Source organism: Moschus berezovskii, chromosome 3 (assembly GCF_049115385.1).
Source record: "Moschus berezovskii isolate FMDL1 chromosome 3, NW_MosBer_1.0, whole genome shotgun sequence".
Lineage (NCBI taxonomy): Eukaryota > Metazoa > Chordata > Mammalia > Artiodactyla > Moschidae > Moschus > Moschus berezovskii.
In genome coordinates this window covers 27,157,947-27,178,260 of record NC_142462.1, presented here as the reverse complement: position 1 = coordinate 27,178,260, position 20,314 = coordinate 27,157,947, and the positions used below count along the sequence as shown (strand labels likewise).

The 20,314-nt window shown below is 38.1% G+C and overlaps 1 protein-coding gene across 1 annotated transcript in view; it reads right to left on the bottom strand.

Moving 5' to 3' along the window:
* The window catches only part of SCIN (scinderin), an 87,077-nt gene that overhangs the window by 47,852 nt on the left and 18,911 nt on the right, over nucleotides 1-20,314 (bottom strand). The window contains exon 4 of the mRNA XM_055420504.2: nucleotides 6,220-6,369. Coding sequence (XP_055276479.2) covers nucleotides 6,220-6,369 — 150 coding nt within the window. The remainder of the gene's footprint in view (nucleotides 1-6,219; nucleotides 6,370-20,314) is intronic.

Genomic DNA, 20,314 nt, shown 5'->3' with positions numbered 1-20,314 from the left:
CTATTCCCAGTGCTTAGATTATTAAACATTCAAAATCATTCCGTAAATTCAAACTGTACAACCTTGGGAAGCATTCATACCCCAGCCTTTAATGTAAAGTATTGGAGAAAAATAAATATAGAGGGTGATTTCAAAAATAAAGCTCTACATCTCGATAGTTTCTGGGAGTTCATGGAGCATATTACTTTTAACACAGGCGTCAGGAGAGGCAGCACCAGGATTGTTGACAGAGGCCATGCCAAGTGGCCAAGGTCAGTGGCCAGCACTGATGTGTGCTAGGGAGCGAGAGGAGAAGGCTTCAGACCCTAAGTGAACAAAAAGAGAAACGGGGTCCAGTTTTCCTGAACACTAAATGGGGAGGTGACTAGACCTGGGAAGGAAGATTTTACAGATGGCAAGACCCAAATGTAGCTCCTGGGGACCTGCACTTTCACAGAATGAACAGTTTTAGACATCAGATATCTATTTCCTCCTGTACTGGGTATTCTCATCTGGAGAACATACAATCTACCTAATACACGGGAAGGCAGATAAGCTCAAGATTCGGTTATCACCTTCCAGGAGATAAGTTGTAACTATCGATTTATAGAAAGAAGACTAGCAGAATATATAGACTATGCTTATCTAAAGAGTAACTGCTCCCCTATCAATGTTGTCAGATTTAAAAGTTAATCAGTCATATGGCTTTCTTCATATCTTCGCCAACACTATCATCTAAAACACAGGAGAGTTTGTAAAGCAATACTATCCTCTATGCAACAGGAAGACAAATGTAACTGGTTATCTAGTACCTCAAAGTTCGCAGTTAATTGTATTAATTATCTTCATATTAACGAGCAATGAGTTAGAGCTGTGAGGGTTACACAGATAATAAGGCAGTACTTTGCCCTCAAGGAATTTAGTGTAGGATCATAATTAAGACACAAATTTCACTGGGCAAAGTACTTTGGGGAAATATAACTACAATTTTACTCTTTGTCTAAACAGACATCTCTAAAGGATAATTTAAGAAACACCTCTACAATTCAACTCTAGATTTTACTTACAAGATACTCAGATCTTAAATATAAATATCCATCATGAATAGCTAATCAACTTGTCAAAAGAATGACTGAATAAACTTTCTTATTTTCAAGCAATTACGACTTATAATAACAAGATGAACATAATTACTACATGGGGAGATCCTCTAGAGATTATCTTACATGCTATTGTCACACAGTTTAAAATACCTAAGTTTGGGAGGGATGTATTGGGAGTTTGGGGTTAGCAGATGCAAACTACTATATACAGAATGGACAAGGTCCTACTGTATATATTGGAAAGAATATGAAAAAATGTATATATAAGTGAATCACTTCGCTGTACTGCAGAAATTAACACAACTATACTTCAAAAAATAAATAAAAAAATAATAACATAAAATGCACAAGTTTTATCATGAGAAATCTTTCAACTTCTGATGGTATCACTCTGACTATGCTTTCCAGCATTTGAGGACCCTCACAATCTGTTCCTACTCTTGGACTATGTTTTAGATTCAGTGCATGATTATCTTCTCAATCAGACAATAAAATATAGCCTCTGAACTTGATTGGGAACCAACCTGGTGTTCAATAAACACTGATTGAGATATCATGTGACATTCTAATTTTTCTTTCCAGTTTTCTCTTTTAATCCAAAATTTAAAATAATGATTATACATATGACTTTCTAGGGAGCCTTAGTGTTTTTTATAGAAGCAAGGAATCTAACAGTTCAACAACACAGCATCTGTTCATAATCTCCCTGTAGTATTTTTACTGCCAGGATTCCTTCGCTAGCACGTACAGTGATTATGGGCTAAACAAGTTCATTGAATTACACTGAAAAAAAACTCTTTCCAGTTTAGTTGCTTTGTTGTTGTTTCAAACTACTTGCTCCTTCTTTTTGCTATCTACCCTATAGATAGCAAGATACTGTCTTTTTAAAAATGAAAGTCTATAAAACATACTGATAAATTATTCATCTTCGCCATTCTTCCTCAAGGGACTTTCAGCCTCCCTTCTGATGTTTAGAGAATGAGTAGAACCAACAAAGAAAGTTTGAGACCTTCGGGCTAGTGAGATATTTGATTTTCCTTCACATCCACTGATTATTTTAAATAGGAAAAGAAAAGACCAAGAAAAAAAGCTTTACATAATTTATATGCAGCTTTTCATGGTAAATATGCTTACAAAGAGGAGAAAACCAGCAGAGAGGAAATGCGACCCTAGTTACAGGTTTTAAATAGTTCTACTTATAGTATCACTTTCATTATTTAGGCATATGACTTTTAAAAGTGCTGAAGATACAGAGAAGAGGCTGACCACACATCCTGTTTCCCCAGACGGTTCTTGTTAATGCATGCGATGTCCTGTCTGGTTAGCGCCCCCTGTTACTAGGATGATAAACGTATGATCATCCTGGAGATAAGCCATATGAAAACAGTGTGAAAATATTACAATACTGTGATCAACAGATAGCTGAACCACCTCTAAATAAACATCAATTTTTCAAAAGACTCTCAGAAAAATGACATTATTTTCTGTGTTGATCACTTGAATGTGTTACAAAGACATGTTCCAAAAATGCAGCATTAAATATGGAGTCATGACAACTGCATCATTTAATTGGTTGAAAAGTCCTTGAGTTCAAGCCATTACCAACCTTCATATACAGACTTTCAAAATTTGGGGAAATAACTTTTTAAAATTCTCATTAAAAATGAGTCATTTAAAAGATCAATTTTAGAAGATATTCTGAAAGATTTTTTAGAATGAATCCTCTAGCAAAGTCAACAGTGGCATTAGAATCTCAGAAAAAAAAAAACAAGTGGCATTCCCTCATCTTAAACAAGGTAACCTTTTTTTGGCCCTGTGCAATGGACCACTTTGGACCATTTTTACCAAGTCTGTGAACCCTACTAATGAATGTATTTTTAAAATGTTTAAAATAAAATACTGACTATTACAATGAAAACCAATTATATTAGAATATAACCATCAAAAATCAAAATACATGTTAAAAAACAAACATGATAAAGTACTAAATAAGCTCCTTCATATACTCATTATATAATATTATTGACCAGCCAGTCTAATAACTGCCATAATTACCAAATAGTGAAAAGCATAAATGATATTTTGAAGTTGTCTGCAAAACGTATAGTGTGACCTGAAAAGTCACAGGTTCTGCTCGTGCAACTGTGGTTTATTAACTACATCCACAACTGGAGAAAATTTTCATGAAGAGGTTAGTGAAAATGAAACTGTGATTTTTTTTTTCCCAACCAAGTTCATGAACTTTCTGAATTCTATTGTTACAGGTACAACATTAAGAAGGCCTAGAAGTCAAACCAGTTAATCATAAGTGCATACTTAATTCATCAAACAACTACTTACCCAGGTAATCAAGCTACAAAAGAACATTTCTAAAAACAATACTTCTCACTGAATGCTTTTTAACAACAAACAATGAAGGCTTCCACTGAAAATTCAGTTAGGATCAGTTGTGAGAACTATTAATCATAACGCAGTATACATTGAACGTACTAATTAGAAACAAAGTAGGCATTTTCTAGGGTTTATTTTTTAAGAAAACAAAGATCCCCTAAAGCACAGAAAAAGCATTTTTATATTAAACAGTGTGTCCCTTATTCCTATCTCTAATATTTTAAAATCAGTTACATTTTTACACAATTTTTTCCTCAGATTTGCATTACTTTGTTTTAATTTAACAGCATCATACAGTCATACTTAAGCTTTTATTTCTCAGAACTTTGAATGAAATCCAACAAGCAAAGACCTAAAAAATACATATGCACAGTTAAGGCCCTCAGCCTCAGCAGCTTTATTTTCTGGAACAGACTAAAGTGACTGGTAATTAAACATGTGGAATCACAGATCACTGGAACCAAATGGGACCCAAGAAGCCACTTTGTCCAACCCTCACTTTACTAATGAGGAACGAGACAATGAGAGTTTAAGGGACTTCCAAGATGACATGGAGAAGCTAGCCTGACAGTTAATGCAGCACTCCCTCCAGCTCCCGGCAGGGACCAATCATGTTCCAGGGGCCACTTCTATAAAAATATAGCTATTGAAACAAGGGGTTACAATCAATTAGAAATACATCTTATTTATGGGTTTTTGCTTCTTAATATGAGAATTCGATAACTTCAATGATGATCACATTTCCAGAAAAGAGGTTTTTAAAAAATATGAAAAGATCAAGAATTTTCTGTAAATAGTTTCAAGGTCTAATTTATTAGTAATGTAATTTTGACTATTGAAAACCCAGGCAAGCCATTCCTAATTTTATTTTTTCAGATGGTCTTTTTTCTCTGATTATAAAAGGAATCCATTATAATAAATTTTGAAAACACAAATGAAGAGGGAAATAATAAGAAGCCATATATCCAGAGTCAAAGACATTATTGATAATGTTGGTAATATTTCAGCATATTTCTTTCCAGATATAAATGAATATGAATAGACAGCTATATGATATAAGCTTTCATATTAAGATAATATTACACATAAAATTTTACAGCCTATCTCTTCTCTTAGCATTACACCAAGATCATCTTCCCATTGAATTCAAATTATTTCCAAAACATTAATATGAAAATTTGTGTTTAGTGGTTATTAAAGTAAAAAAGTTTAAAGACACTATAATCAATAAAATGATTCCATTATATAATTTTTGCTTACTGGATTATGTAGCCTAGCATTGGATCAGGTAACTCTAATGCATTCAGTTCAGTTCAGTTCAGTCGCTCAGTCGTGTCCGACTCTCCACGACCCCATGAATCACAGCATGCCAGGCCTCCCTGTCCATCACCAACTCCCGGAGTTCACTCAAACTCATGTCCACAGAGTCGGTGATGCCACCCAGCCATCTCAGTCTCTGTCGTCCCCTTCTCCTCCTGCCCCCAACCTTTCCTAGCATCAGTCTTTTCCAGTGATGTTTATAAAACTGTTTTAAGAAAAACTTAAATGCAAATGGCTAAAATCTTTGGGAGAAAAGGTGTAATATGCTAGGAAATTAGAGAAATGAAAACTCAAAGAGAAAAGTGGGAAGATTCAAAAAGGTACTATGACAGGAAATGCTGACAGGGCTCTGTAAAGTCATGAAGGAACACAGTACTTATGCAAGTAAGCAGCAACTGGTACAAATATTTAGGGCCTCGCTCATATAGGAAATCAATAAATATTTGTTAACTGAATGGGAATCAATTTACCAACATGTATTTAGAGAGTTGAATATGATTATATCCTTTGACTGACAATCTTATTTAAGGGAATATATACAATATATTGGAGAAGGCAATGGCAATCCACTCCAGTACTCTTGCCTGGAAAATCCCACGGGCGGAGGAGCCTTGTAGGCTGCAGTCCATGGCGCCGCTAAGAGTCGGACACGACTGAGCGACTTCACTTTCACTTTTCACTTGCATGCATTGGAGAAGGAAATGGCAACCCACTCCAGTGTTCTTGCCTGGAGAATCCCAGGGACGGGGGAGCCTGGTGGGCTGCCGTCTATGGGGTCTCACAGAGTCGGACACGACTGAAGCAACTTAGCAGCATACAATATATAGACTCAGGTAATCACTGTAATTTTCTTAAAAGGGAAAAACTGTTCACAACTAAATGTTCAGGACTGGTATACTGATTAAGTAAATGACAGAGATGTAAAGAGCCATACAGAAAATTCATGCTAATTTAAGAACTATACTAAAATTATAAGTTCCTTACCTATAATTCTTAGTTTAAAATGATTGAAATATTTAAAATATTGGTGTATTTAATCTCCTGGTATAAGACTTTATTTCATTCTTTTAATGAAATAATTAATTTTAAAATTGAAAAAAATCACATTCAAAAATTTGAGACGCTCAAATAAATAAACTTGTTTTTCTTCCAAAATATTGTCTCACAGTCAATCGCAAAGGTGTTGCCCACCTATCAGTCCTTGAATATCACAGAAGGTAGGGAACAAGGCTTCCTTTGATAGTCATTCCAATGGTGGGGAAAAACAGTCGTGATACTCTATTCTCCTAGTACCATGACTTAGAAAACTCTGATACATCCTTTTACCTAATCTGAGCTTATCAGAGATGTTATTAAATCTAACACACATGCTCACAAATACAGCTTAGAGTGGCAAGCTTTTAAAAACCTACACAACTCATAATACCTGTATAAGCTCTGATGGTTCACTCCCTTCTTCTACCACAATTAGCTGAGATCTTCCTTTCCTTTCATTGTCCCGAATGCCAATGGCAACCTGGCTGGCTTTCAGTCGCTCATACTTGTTGCAAGAGGATCCACACCACTGGTAAATTTCCTAAAAGAAAGAGACAGATCATTTGACCCCATGAATATATGACAGACATTCAGCCTGGGTATAATACACACTGTGATTAATTAGGAACAAACAAAAAGGCATAAAAAATAGCTATCCATTGTTGAGGTATATATAACTTGATATATTTAATTTATACCTCATTGTGTAACCTGTTGCTTTCAGTTAGCATTATAAAGTGAGCATTTTTAAACATGGAAAATATAAATACATATCTCAGCATTCTCTGTGTATATAATCTACAAAGTACAATTTATGAAAGTAAACTTATACTAGTTATATATATTTAGAATAATAAATCTAACATTCTTCAGAAAGTTAGTCAAGAATCTATTACAGTAGTAATATGATCTTGCTGGTCATAAAAAATGATATATCACTTTTGTAAAGCAATTTAACAATCTTTACCAAGTCATAAAAAGTTAAACCTTTGACCCAGTAATATCACTAACTGGAATTTATTTTAATAAATTATTCATAAAGAAGAGAAAAAAACACGTGTACAGGGGTTTTTCACAGCTGAGATTTTTGTAAGACATTGAAAAGACATTAAATGCTCAACAATAGGATAATAGTTATATAAATTATGATATAAATAAAAAATACTTATACATAAAAATTATACTTTAACAGAAATTAAAAAAATAGAAACAGAACAGCAGTTTTATAAATAGTAAATCAAACACATTACTTGCCATTTATATTACAGTATATATTTTGGACTTAGGTACAATGTTCAGAAAGTATACAATAATAAATGTAAAGTAACAATAAATGTCATTTTCTCCACTAAATGTGATTTAACACAAGAAAGAAGTTTAATGGTACCCAGGCTGATGGGATGTGGGAGTAGGTATTATCACACACTATTTGGGTGACAGATACTGAGACAGGCTCTTTTCAAGGGTAGTTTGGCGTCACATCAAAAAATTACATGTGCTTTTAGAATCAGGACCATTTCTAGGAATCTATTTTACAGAAGTATCAGACACCAGATGCAAAAACAAAGAAACAAAACCAAATGACCACTCAATAGGGAAATCAGCATAAAAATGTCATTATGTGGATACTACAGACTGTCCTTCAGTGGTTAGAAATTAAGGACAATGTTTAAACACTGATGTTGAAAATATCCAGGTACATCATAAAGACTTAAATAAAACCACACAATAATACAGTTCCATTTAACTAGATACAAAAATATAAGCTCTGTTTCTGCCTTTGCAGGAAAAAGATTTTTAAAGCTACGCTATCTCATGGGGAGGGACACATATCTGCAGAAAGAAAGCCTTCAGTTTTTACTCTGTCAGTGTTTTTTTCCTTTTTTTTTTTAAAATAATGTCACTCATTTATTAAGTGCTTATTAGGAGCTAGATGTTGGGAATAGAGATGAACGAGTGAACACAAGCCAGGAGAGACTGACATGTAGACAACTAAGGCTAGTCTCGTTGGCTTTCAAAACGTTTCCATACATACTTGTTTAGTCAATCTGGAGAGGAGGTTGCACTGTGGTTAAGTGTAAAGGAGATAGACTTTAGCAGCCCTTTACTATGTGACTTTATGTTTGCAAACTCTCAAAAGAGGGAATAAATAATAACAGCAAAATAAAACAGCACCCCCAAAATCAGAGAAATGGTCTCTTTTCTCTGATACAGTTCAGAGTTGTTTCTTCATTCAAAGATAGCTTCAGTTCAGTTCAGTTCAGTTCAGTCGCTCAGTCGTGTCTGACTCTCCGCGACCCCATGAATCACAGCACGCCAGGCCTCCCTGTCCATCACCAACTCCTGGAGTTCACTCAAACTCATGTCCACAGAGTCGGTGATGCCATCCAGCCATCTCATTCTCTGTCGTCCCCGTCTCCTCCCTCCCCCAACCTTTCCCAGCATCAGTCTTTTCCAGTGAGTCAACTCGTCGCATGAGGTGGCCAAAGTATTGGAGTTTCAGCTTTAGCATCAGTCCGTCCAATGAACACCCAGGATTGATCTCCTCTAGAATGGACTGGTTGGATCTCCTTGCAGTACAAGGGACTCTCAAGAGTCTTCTCCAACACCACAGTTCAAAAGCATCAATTCTTCGGCGATCAGCTTTCTTCACAGTCCAACTCTCATATCCATACATGACCACGGGAAAAACCATAGCCTTGACTAGATGGACCTTTGTTGGCAAAGCAACGTCTCTGCTTTTTAATATACTATCAAGGTTGGTCATAACTTTCCTTCCAAGGAGTAAGCGTCTTTTAATTTCATGGCCGCAATCAGCATCTGCAGTGATTTTGGAGCCCCAAAAATAAAGTCTGACACTATTTCCACTGTTTTTCCATCTATTTCCTATAAAGTGATGGGCCCAGATGCCATGATCTTTGTTTTCTGAATGTTGAACTTCAAGCCAACCTTTTCACTCTCCTCTTTCACTTTCATCAAGAGGTTTTTTCCTTACTATTGCCTAAAACTGGGCAGGCTCCCTGTCCGTGGAGGGTGCAACTTCAAAGCACACAGGCCAGTAACAGTTTCTCTAGACCCTTAAGCTGTACCTTGCACTCCAATGTTCCTTATTCATCTGCTCCACTTTCCTTTTCAAGAAGAAAATATAACTCTTAGGAATTCACGCCTTCAAAAGAAGTAAAACGGACTATGCTTTTTTTCCTTCTTTTTTTCTCTTTTTCTGTTTTCTACACCTGGGCTTCTGAATGTGAGACTCACATTTAGAGGTGATTTGAATACCAGGTCCACGTTAGCAATTTCAAACAGTGAAAACAAATGGTTTCCAATGATCAGCCAACACCTAATCACTGAGCATTAACATCAGATGTTGGAGTAGAATAGTGATTTTTTTTTTTCTTTTTAATATGGATCCCTGAGCCTACCCTTTAGGGACTCTCAGGTGTGTTCTAGGCAACTGCGTTTACTGACACTCCCCTGATAATTCCAAGCATTAAACCAGGGCTGGAACATCTGCTGGTGTCTAGGAGCACACTGCACCTGGCAGCTGTTGCTGGGAATCTATCATTTCTAATTACCCCATGAAGCAAAGCAGGCTACTCTGCCAGTACACGTAGGCTCTTAGCTTACATACCTTTTCTACCCTATTCCGTGATATTTTCAATTGATTTTTTCTTAGTAGATCTGAGAAACAAATATCTAATATTTACGTTACAGTGAAATATAAGAAGTGGATAAGAAGTTATCTCTCAAGATTTCTCAGACTGTTAGCCACTTTCATTACTGATTTGCTCTGTATTTTTACATTCATCCCATAGATGTTTATATTCTCCCTACTTTAGTTTTATAAATGACCTCTTATCTACTTCAAAGAAATTATATAAAATCACACTAACTGTAAGGAAATCAAACTAGTCAATCCGAAAGGAAATTAGTCCTGAATATTCATTGGAAGGACTCATGCTGAAACTGAAGCTCCAATACTTTGGCCACCTGATGCAAAGAACTGACTCATTTGAAAAGATCCTGATGCTGGGAAAGATTGAAGGCAGGAGGAGAAGGGGACGACAGAGGATGAGATGGTTGGATGACATTACCAACGCAATAGACATTAGTTTGAGGAACTGGTGATGGACAGGGAAGCCTGGTGTGCTGCAGTCCATAGGGTCGCAAAGAGTCGGACACAACTGAGAGGCTGAACTGAGTTTTTATTAGTGTTTGTAAAGCATTAAGGAAGCCTGGTAAACTATGTTTAAAAATGAATTATAGTTAATGATAATTTTATAAATATTATTATTTAACATAGAATTTTATAATATTCTTTGGACCCCAAAATATTTTCTATGATATTACGTTGAGTTTTTTATGTGCAGTATCAATTCACAGATAAATTTAGTTTTAGAAAATATTCCTCACCATTGCTTAGAGACCAGTTTCAACCTTTAAAATAGCAAAAATATATCTAGGAAAAACTCATAAAAATAATAAAACTTTTAAAAGTGAAGTTTTCCTTTTAACTCAAAGAAGACTAAATCATCAAAGAAAGCATTGCCAAAAAATTTCTAACTGAGCATGAAAACAGATGTTGTGTGTTATGCTTACTCTTGTATTATTGTCGCTTTATTTTGTGATATTTCTAGAAGTAACATAGCTTATTTATTAGATTTAATTTTCAGTGATTAACTCAGACAAGAAATGCAATAAAATGTGGACTTTAAATTGCTAAAAGCCAGAACTGTTTAAAAAGTTAATTAAAAAATAAAATTAAAAAATTTTAAAGTTAATAAAAAAAACTTCATTCAAGACTATGTTTTTTGTACAAACGTAGTTTGTTCAGTTATGGACATTAAAACATACTTCAAATTTTAAACAGAATTTGAGCAATTCATTCAATGTGAGCAATTCAAATTTTACCACATGTAGGTGATGTGGTTAAGACATCTCATTTTAACAGAGTGCTACAGTGATGAAATGCATGTGGCAGTACTATTAATAAGCTGCACTAGCGCAACACGCACCCTATTCAGAGGCAGTTGGTTAAGACTACTTCACCACTCTGCAAATGAGGAAACCTTGTACTCAATTGGCCCCATGCTTAAAAAACTCCCCTAAAATTCAACTTAACCTTTTTTTAGAGGGCAAGGGCTAAAAAATAAGAAATTCTGCACAGAGCTAAAAAATAGAATTGATGTGATAGGTTGATGGGTGTTCTTAAAACAGAAAAAGTTTTCATTATAATTTAAATTGTTTTGATCATAATACTTGAATGGGAGTTAGATAAACTTTTTGTAAATCTGACTTAAGTGTATTGGACACTGAAACTGTAAAGCAAATACAGTTTCAGAGGCAACTATTTTACCTTCTGTATATTAAAAAGCAGAGACATTACTTTGCCAACAAAGGTCCGTCTAGTCAAGGCTATGGTTTTTCCCGTGGTCATGTATGGATGTGAGTTGGACTGTGAAGAAAGCTGATCGCCGAAGAATTGATGCTTTTGAACTGTGGTGCTGGAGAAGACTCTTGAGAGTCCCTTGGACTGCAAGGAGCTCCAACCAGTCCATCCTAAAGGAGATCAATCCTGGGTGTTCATTGGAAGGACTGATGCTAAAGCTGAAACTCCAATACTTTGGCCACTTCATGTGACGAGTTGACGCACTGGAAAAGACTCTGATGCTGGGAAGGATTGGGGGCGGGAGGAGATGGGGATGAACGAGAATGAGATGGCCGGATGGCATCACCGATTGATGGACATGAATTTGAGTGAACTCCGGGAGTTGGTGATGGACAGGGAGGCCTGGCGTGCTGTGATTCATGGGGTCGCAAGAGTCGGACACGACTGAGTGACTGAACTGAACTGAACTGAAGATCCTGATGAATTTAATAACTCAACATTAAACATTACATTTTTTGGGGGAAAGGACATAAAAACTCCCTGTAAACATGGAACTATCCATTCAATTCAGACAGAAGTCCACTTAAATTTTGGCTGAAATTTGCTGATGTATGTATTGCTCATGAACACCCTCTAGTAGAAGCTTGTGAAGACACAATTAACTCAATGCACAAACTATTTAAGGAAGGTAAAATTATTCTGGATAGTTGGAAAAGGAAGAAATGAGGGAGTAAAGACACTCTGTTACTGGCAATTAGTTTGGACCACCAGTAACAAGAATAAAAGTAAGTGAGTAGTATTCATAGAAACAACCACACCAGGGGCAGACCAGAGGTTTCTAAAATTTCTTCTAAACTACATGGTCAGAGCTAACAAGTCAAACATCGAAGTGTAGCCAAACCTCATTCGGGGACAGGAAATAAGAGCAGAAATGAAACAATGGTTAATGATGCCCTTGAAGGGAGGCAAGAATTCAGAGGCTGAGTTTAAAGGAACCCTCCAATGATGGTGACTCATAACATGGGCAAAGAACTCAGCATGGACTTGCTCCTTTTTCCAAGCTATTTATTCTAAATACACCTAAAAGCTTATAAAAGCTGGGGGTGGGAGGAACAGACCACTTATTCTTCTTGCTTCAATTGGTTTTATGTTTCTGGTGCTTAGTTTTCCCTTTGTTGTTGTTTAGTCACTAAGTCGTGTCTGGCTCCTTTGTGACCCCATGGACTGTAGCCCACTAGGCTCCTCTGTCCATGGAATTTTCCCAGGCAAGAATACTGGAGTAAGTTGTCATTTCCATCTCCAGGGGATCTTTCCTACCCAGGGATCAAACCGGTGTCTCCTGCGTTCCACGCAGGTTCTTTACCCAAAAATCGAACCCGTATCTCCTGCATTGCACGCAAGTTCTTTACCACTGAGCTACCAGGGAAGCCCTAGTTTTCCTTAGATCTATTTAACCAAATATGGAAGTTCATTCAGATACCCCTATAGGCTGAAGAGTCTTTAAGCACTGCTTTAAAAAAGATATTAACTTGCACAATATTTATAAGAATCTCCATTTTTTTTACTTTAAAACATGATTTTTAGTTTTTGGATAAACAAATGTTCATTTATATTCTATTTTGTTGTTGTTTAAAGTCAAGCTACCTCAACATCCTTCAATGACATGCATATGTGTTTTTAAAAGCATCTCTGACTGAAGGATAGAGGTGGATGCAGAGGGTGCGGATGGTCGCAGAATGCTAGGTGACCAGAAAGGAGGAATTGCCTGTGAGGAAGGACAGAGCAGTGCTGACGGAGAAGCAGAGAAGAACAGAGGGATATGGATAAGATTAACGTCTACAGGGAGGGCCAACCATGCCTTTGGGTGGGTACTGGAGGACAGGGAAAGCGGGAAAGGACTTGGACAACTCTAGCATGGCTGCAGCAGTGATGTCACCTATCGGGACCAAGTGACAGCTTTTGAAGCAAACTTTTCATAAGAAGAGAAGGTGAGAAAAGTACCTAGCAAATGAAGGAAGTCTTATAGTCACATCTTATTAAAATAATTTCCGCCAGCCACATAAGTAGGTGACTCAACTATTTCTAACTGATTTATTTATTATTTAGACATATGACTGTGAACTTCCCAGCACCTTTAGACATTTCCCATATTAAAATGGGAATGTTCAATAACCTGGGGGTGGGGCTTAAAAAGAATTTACATCAGGACTTCCTTGGCAGTCCAGTGGTTAAGACTCCCCACTTACAATGCAGAGAAATGGGTTTCATCACTGGTCAAGGAACTAAAATTCCTAGTGACATGTGGCACAGCTAAAAACAGTTAAAAGTTTAAAAAAAAAAAAAAAAAAAGAACCTATACCAAAGGTCCATTCCAAAACTTTAAAATCAGAATTCCAGGAATCAAATCACAGTATCAGTACTCTTAAAACCTCTTCTAAATGATTCCAGTGTGAAACCACGACTGAGAATTAATATATAATTCCCAATACCTTGAGAGCCATCTTTCTTGGTGCCCTCATCCATTCTCCAGTTACAGCACGCGTGTAGCTCTGTTCCAGAGCTTCTAACATTCTACCTGATCACACTCTGACTTGTGTGTGTGTTTGTGTCTCTCACCACTTCACAGCACCTTGAGGTCAAAGGCTATCTGGTTTTCATCTTTATACTCCAAACACCCAACACATGTTAAGAACACACTAAATGGCATTCGTCCGTACTTTTACTTCAGAGCAAATTCTACAGGTTTAAAATCAGGTTGATCTTTCCCATTTCTCTTCTTGCTGCCTGAAGGCTCTCTCCAGTAGATCTAGTGGAGTACTTTGGAGTAAGGAAAACTGTATCCAGAACGAAGAGGATTCTGCTCAGTTTTCAGTTTTAAAGTTAGCCTCCTTAAGTCATAGTAGAGAAAAAAGTCTGAAAGCCAACAACATTTTAATTTAAAAGAAACTTGATTTTGCCAGAGGTAAGGGTTTTGCAGGGGAGGAGTGAGGATTGGTCTAGAAAGGCAGATCTGTGTATCAAGAACCACAGTCTTGGCCTTGAGGACTAGAGTGCACTGCAGGAGCCACCAAGAGGGCAGCCGTGTGACATGGTGTCAGGTTAGTTTGTCTGGTCAAAAAAAGGAGGTCATTACAAGAAAACTAGGAAGCATGACCAGGTGCAATTAATCTTTGAGAAGAGCTTGGGAAAATTCTTGTCCTACATACTTGTCATACACTTATCTGTGATGCTGAGCAGGAGAGCAGAAACAACCCTGGACAGTGTCCAGGCAGTTGGACCAACAGATATTGGCAACAACTTGGACACACTGTTCCTGAAACTTTTATGTGACACAGGAAAAACTAAGCAGAACGCCTAAGGGTAGGTACAGTTGTGGCTGACAGAACCAGGAAGGGTCTTGCCGTGGAGATGTGGGCATCTCAAAAGACCAAAGTGAGGATCAGTTCAGTTCAGTTCAGTTCAGTCGCTCAGTCGTGTCCGACTCTCTGCGACCCCATGAATCACAGCACGCCAGGCCTCCCTGTCCATCACCAACTCCCGGAGTACACTCTTTCCAGCAAATGCCTTAGTATAGAGGTCAAAGCCCAGCACTTAAGATTCGGTGAAATGTCAAGGCCTCTAGGAAGGTTAGAGAGGAGGGAGGCTGAAGACTGCAAACCAGATTCACACTTCCATTCTCAACCCTGTCCCCATCCCAGGCCATAACATTCCATAGACTTCCTCTGGGATGGGGGAGAGGGTGGGTGGGATAATCTGACACACTTTAATGACAACAGTCAGTTCAGTCAGTTCAGTCGCTCAGTTGTGTCCAACTCTTTGCGACCCCATGAATCACAGCATGCCAGGCCTCCCTGTCCATCACCAACTCCCGGAGTTCACTCAAATCCACCTCCATCGAGTCAGTGATGCCATCCAACCATCTCATTCTCTGTCATCCCCTTCTCCTCCCGCCCCCAATCCCTCCCAGCATCAGAGTCTTTTCCAGTGAGTCAACTCGTCGCATGAGGTGGCCAAAGTATTGCAGTTTCAGTTTTAGCATCAGTCCTTCCAATGAACACCCAGGATTGATCTTTAGAATGGACTGGTTGGAGCTCCTTGCAGTCCAAGGGACTCTCAAGAGTCTTCTCCAGCACCACAGTTCAAAAGCATCAATTCTTCGGCGATCAGCTTTCTTCACAGTCCAACTCTCACATCCATACATGACCATGGGAAAAACCATAGCCTTGACTAGACAGACCTTTGTTGGCAAAGTAATGTCTCTGCTTTTTAATATACTATCTAGGTTGGTCATAATTTCCCTTCCAAAGAGTAAGAGTCTTTTAATTTCATGGCTGCAATCAGCATCTGCAGTGATTTTGGAGCCCCAAAAAATAAAATCTGACACTGTTTCCACTGTTTCCCCACCTATTTCCCATGAAGTGATGGGACCAGATGACATGATCTTTGTTTTCTGAGTGTTGAGCTTCAAGCCAAGTTTTTCACTCTCCTCTTTCACTTTCATCAAGAGGCTTTTTAGGTCCTCTTCACTTTCTGCCATAAGGGTGGTGTCACAACGCAGTGTCAACTGCAGCACAGGAGGCAAGCATTGATGCTCATATAGTTTTAAAGAAACGGTGGGAGTGAGAGTCAGAAGACGTGGGTTGAAGGCCACGTCTGGTCAATGAGGAAGTGTAGGCTGCTTTCTCGAAGCAGATGACTGACAGTGAGAGAGGGCAGGATAGATTATAAATAACAAGGCAGTTGACTCACTGGAAAAGAGTCTGATGCTGGGAGGGATTGGGGGGTGGGAGGAGACGGGGACGACAGAAAATGAGATGGCTGGATGGCATCACCGACTCGATGGACATGAGTTTGAGTGAACTCTGGGAGTTGGTGATGGACAGGGAGGCCTGGCGTGCTGTGATTCATGAGGTCGCAAAGAGTCGGACATGACTGAGCGACTGAACTGAACTGAGGGCAACACTGCATAACTGACCAAATAAGTTAACAAGGGAACAGAACATGCAGAAGATCATGATTAAAAACCCACCATAGCAATTATCCTTCAACTTAAATAAATTTTTAAAAATAAATAAAATGGATAACCAACAAGAAAAAAAAATTCAGCACAGAATCCTATTTCTCTGAAACCGAATTCTCCACTAGTGGCTGGCTCTGATAAACACTTCTAAAAGAGTTAACTTCAGATCCCAAACTTTGAGAATATGGGCTTTTTTTCATTATCACTCACATTCTCGGGTTACAGATGTTCTGTTGCAATATTAAGCTGTGATGTTATTAATTTCTACAAATTCCTCATATCTTTAAAAATAGTGGGAGAGTAATGATTTATAAATTCAGCAACATTAAAATATATATTTCAAAAGCATTTTTCCAATAATTCAGTAAATTCCAAATTGCTGAAATCTAGACATGTCTCATTATTTACTAAAAATACACTAAATATAAGACAACTTATCCAAATCAACCTCTAAAACAATAATTTTCTTAACTTCCAAAGTGATTAAATGAATAATTTTACAATTTCATGCTTTAGGTGAAAAGGTTATGCTGTCGTGCCTAGGGAATATTTTGTCATTGTTGTTGTTCAGTCACTCAATCACGTCCAACTCTTTTGCAACCCCATGGATGATAGCCTGCCAGCCTTTTCTGTCCATGGGATTTCCCAAGCAAGAAATCTTGGAGCAGGTTGCCATTTCCTGCTCCAGGGGATCTTCCTGACCCAGGGATCGAACCCTCATCCCTGCACTGGCAGACAGGTTCTTTGCTGCTGAGCCACCAGGGAAGACCCAAGGGAATATTTACTCTAGTCCAAAATCCTATCACACCAAATGTTACTAAGGTATATGCCACATCACCTTAATACTAGTGATTGTTTATCCAAAAAAAGCTCACTTCCCTCAAAAACAATCAAGATACAGGATTTAGGTTATACCCATAACCTTAGTGTTGGCCATGTGGCTTTAGCTGAATGACAGTTTTAGATGTCCAACCCATCTTCATACCCAGGTCATAGAACACACGAAGTAACAGTACTGGCTTCCCTTTGTGCCCACTAAAGCAGAAAGTGGTCATGAAATAATTAACTCAATAACTGCTATTAAAATATTATGACAGAGATTTTGATTCCATTCTTCTTGGTTGACTGTGACACACCCCAAAAATAAAGTCCCCAAGGTAATTGCAAGATCTTATCACCTTTTAGAAACTTTTGGCAACATACCAACTGGTTAAAGGTTAGTAATATAAACACAGGTCATGTGGGTGTTTGTTCTAAAATACTTAGGAATTCAGAGTTTGAATCCTACTAGGATATCCCTGGGAGTGGTGGGAAAGTTCCACAACGTAAGAGGGAATCAGCATCAAGTATTGTTGCAAGAAAATTATCCCAAAGGTCTCCAATCAGCCACGAGAGCAGGAGATAACTTGAAAGTCATTGAAAATATTAACTACATAAAATAAAGAAAATTTACTATTAAATAGGTCAATGTCCTTGAACCTTTTTATAGAGACTCTACCCTACGACATGAGCCTGGATTTGTGGGGAAGATTCCTATGACAGATATTACCTATGGGAAGACAGCATGTTACCAGAGCTATAATCAGGCTAGCAAAGCATTGAACTATGCAGCCCATTGTGGAAACTCAATGCTGCTGCTGCTGCTGCTAAGTCGCTTCAGTCGTGTCCGACTCTGTGCGACCCCATAGACGGCCTCCTACCAGGCTCTGCTGTCCCTGGGATTCTCCAGGCAAGAACACTGGAGTGGGTTGCCGTTTCCTTCTCCAATATGTGAAAGTGAAAGTGAAGTTGCTCAGTCGTGTCCGACTAGTAGCGACCCCATGGACTGCAGCCCACCAGGCTCCTCTGTCCATGTGATTTTCTGGGCAAGAGTACTGGAGTGGCTTGCCATTGCCTTCTCCGTGGAAACTCAATACTTATTCAATAAAATAATAAGTAATTTCATTGTTATTTAGTTGCTCAGTCGTGTCCAGCTCTTTTGCAACCCCATGGACTATAGCCCACTGGGCTCCTCTGTCCATGGGATTTTCCGGGCAAGACTACTGGAGTAGGTTGCCATTTTCTCCTCCAGGGGATCTTCTGAACCCAGGGATCAAACCTGCATCTCCGTGTCTCCTATACTACAGGCAAATTTTTTACCATTAAATCACCAGGGAAGCCAAATAATTTCATTACAATACTAATTTCAGTAGATTCTAAGCCAGATTAGATATAATCTGTTCTGAATTAAGCAGATTCTGAAACTGCTGCAAGATACTCTGTTATAGAGCCACATCACACTTCACAGAATGTAAAGGATGTAAACTGTGAATAGAAAAATTCAGGTCCCATCCCAGATCTCCATTCAACCTGCTTTAACACAAGGGACTTGCTCACATCTAAGGTGGCTTTTCCTTGAAACTGGGATGGTAATTGCCATTTCCAGATATGACTGTGTGTCAGATGGGACTGAATCACCATCAGCTGAGATCAGTATGTCACTAGAAACCACAGTCAAGATGAAAAAAGAAAAAAAAAACAAGGAAGTTAAAGCTCAAAGAGGTTAATGACTTGCTCAATATCAAATAGAGGGTTGGAAAGTTCAGTTGGACACTATTCATGACAAAGAGATTATTGCACTTTTAAAGCAAATACATTATATATAAATTTTTTTTTTAGGAAAGAAATATTTTCAAGTAATGGCAATGAAAAATTACATTATCAATGGGAAGTATTTACAGACCCCAGAGCACATCTAATCAAATACCCAAATTTATAGACGAGAACCTGAGATTATATTCAACTTAATGAAAACTGAGGTCTACTTTTTCCATGAACCATAACACCTTATATATAAAAATACTTTGTAAATTATAAAGGGATAAAGGGCTATAAAATATAAGTAGTTAAGAGAGAAAATTAATTATTGTACATTAGCTGTGAGAGATTCCAAGTGCTGTGGCTGTCTTTGGAACTGCACAGCTTAATACACCCGATCATCTATTTATATGTCATGGTTTTGCTTGCTGGTGAGCGGAGAGAGAGAATAGTATATGTTTTCTGCCTAGATATGAAGGTTAGGGCTTAAGTCTGGTTAGGGCAACAGGATAGCGTCTAAAGTTGAAAAGGACATTTCCATGAAATTCACCGTGAAATACAGGGCAAGAATACTGCCATTTTGCATGTAGCTGTCTAAGTGTGACACTGGGCACTGGGTACTTTCGGCATTAGTAGCATAATTTCAACTATGCACACAGCTAGTATAATCTAAGACAGTTGGATTATATACTAGTAGTAATAAAAGTAGAGGTGACCCTAACTTAGAGAACCCAATGAAATTTACAATTTGGGTCATTTTCCAAACCATTTATAACCTTAGCATATTTAATTTCTGTGTTCCTGCCAGCTTAATACTGCTCACAGAGCTTTGTGTAGTTCCATTTTTAAATTCCTTAGTATCACTTCTTTCTACATACATGAATAAACTCTTTTGGCCTCTGACTGATGCTCTTCCCCAAAATACTGCCTAAGGAGAGGCAGTAAAACAAAATACTTAGGTAGGAATCACTGTTCCCTGGTGGCTCAGTGGTAGAGAATCCACCTGCGATGCAGGACACACGGGTATGATCCCAGGTTTGGGAAGATCCCCTGGAGAAGAAAATGGCAACCATGCCACTGCACATGGTTTCCAGTAACAGGAAATATCCTTTATTTCTACTTTTTTTCTTTTCCTTCTACTTTTGAAACCTTAGAAAGTTTTAAAGACTTAAGTCAGATATTGCCCATCCCACTAAGATAATACCTGACATTTGTACTTGTGCCTTTTCTTCTAACAATTCTGAGAGAACTAATAAGTATGAAATAGTGTTATGTGTGTGGATATATGGGATATATTAATATTTGTTGAAGTACTTTCCCTACACTCTTCAGGCAGGCTATCTACACTCATCCTGCTGCTGCGTCACTTCAGTCGTGTCCGACTCTGTGTGACCCCATAGACAGAAGCCCACCAGGGTCCCCCGTCCCTGGGATTCTCCAGGCAAGAACACTGGAGTAGGTTGCCATTTCCTTCTCCAATGTGTGAAAGTGAAAAGTGAA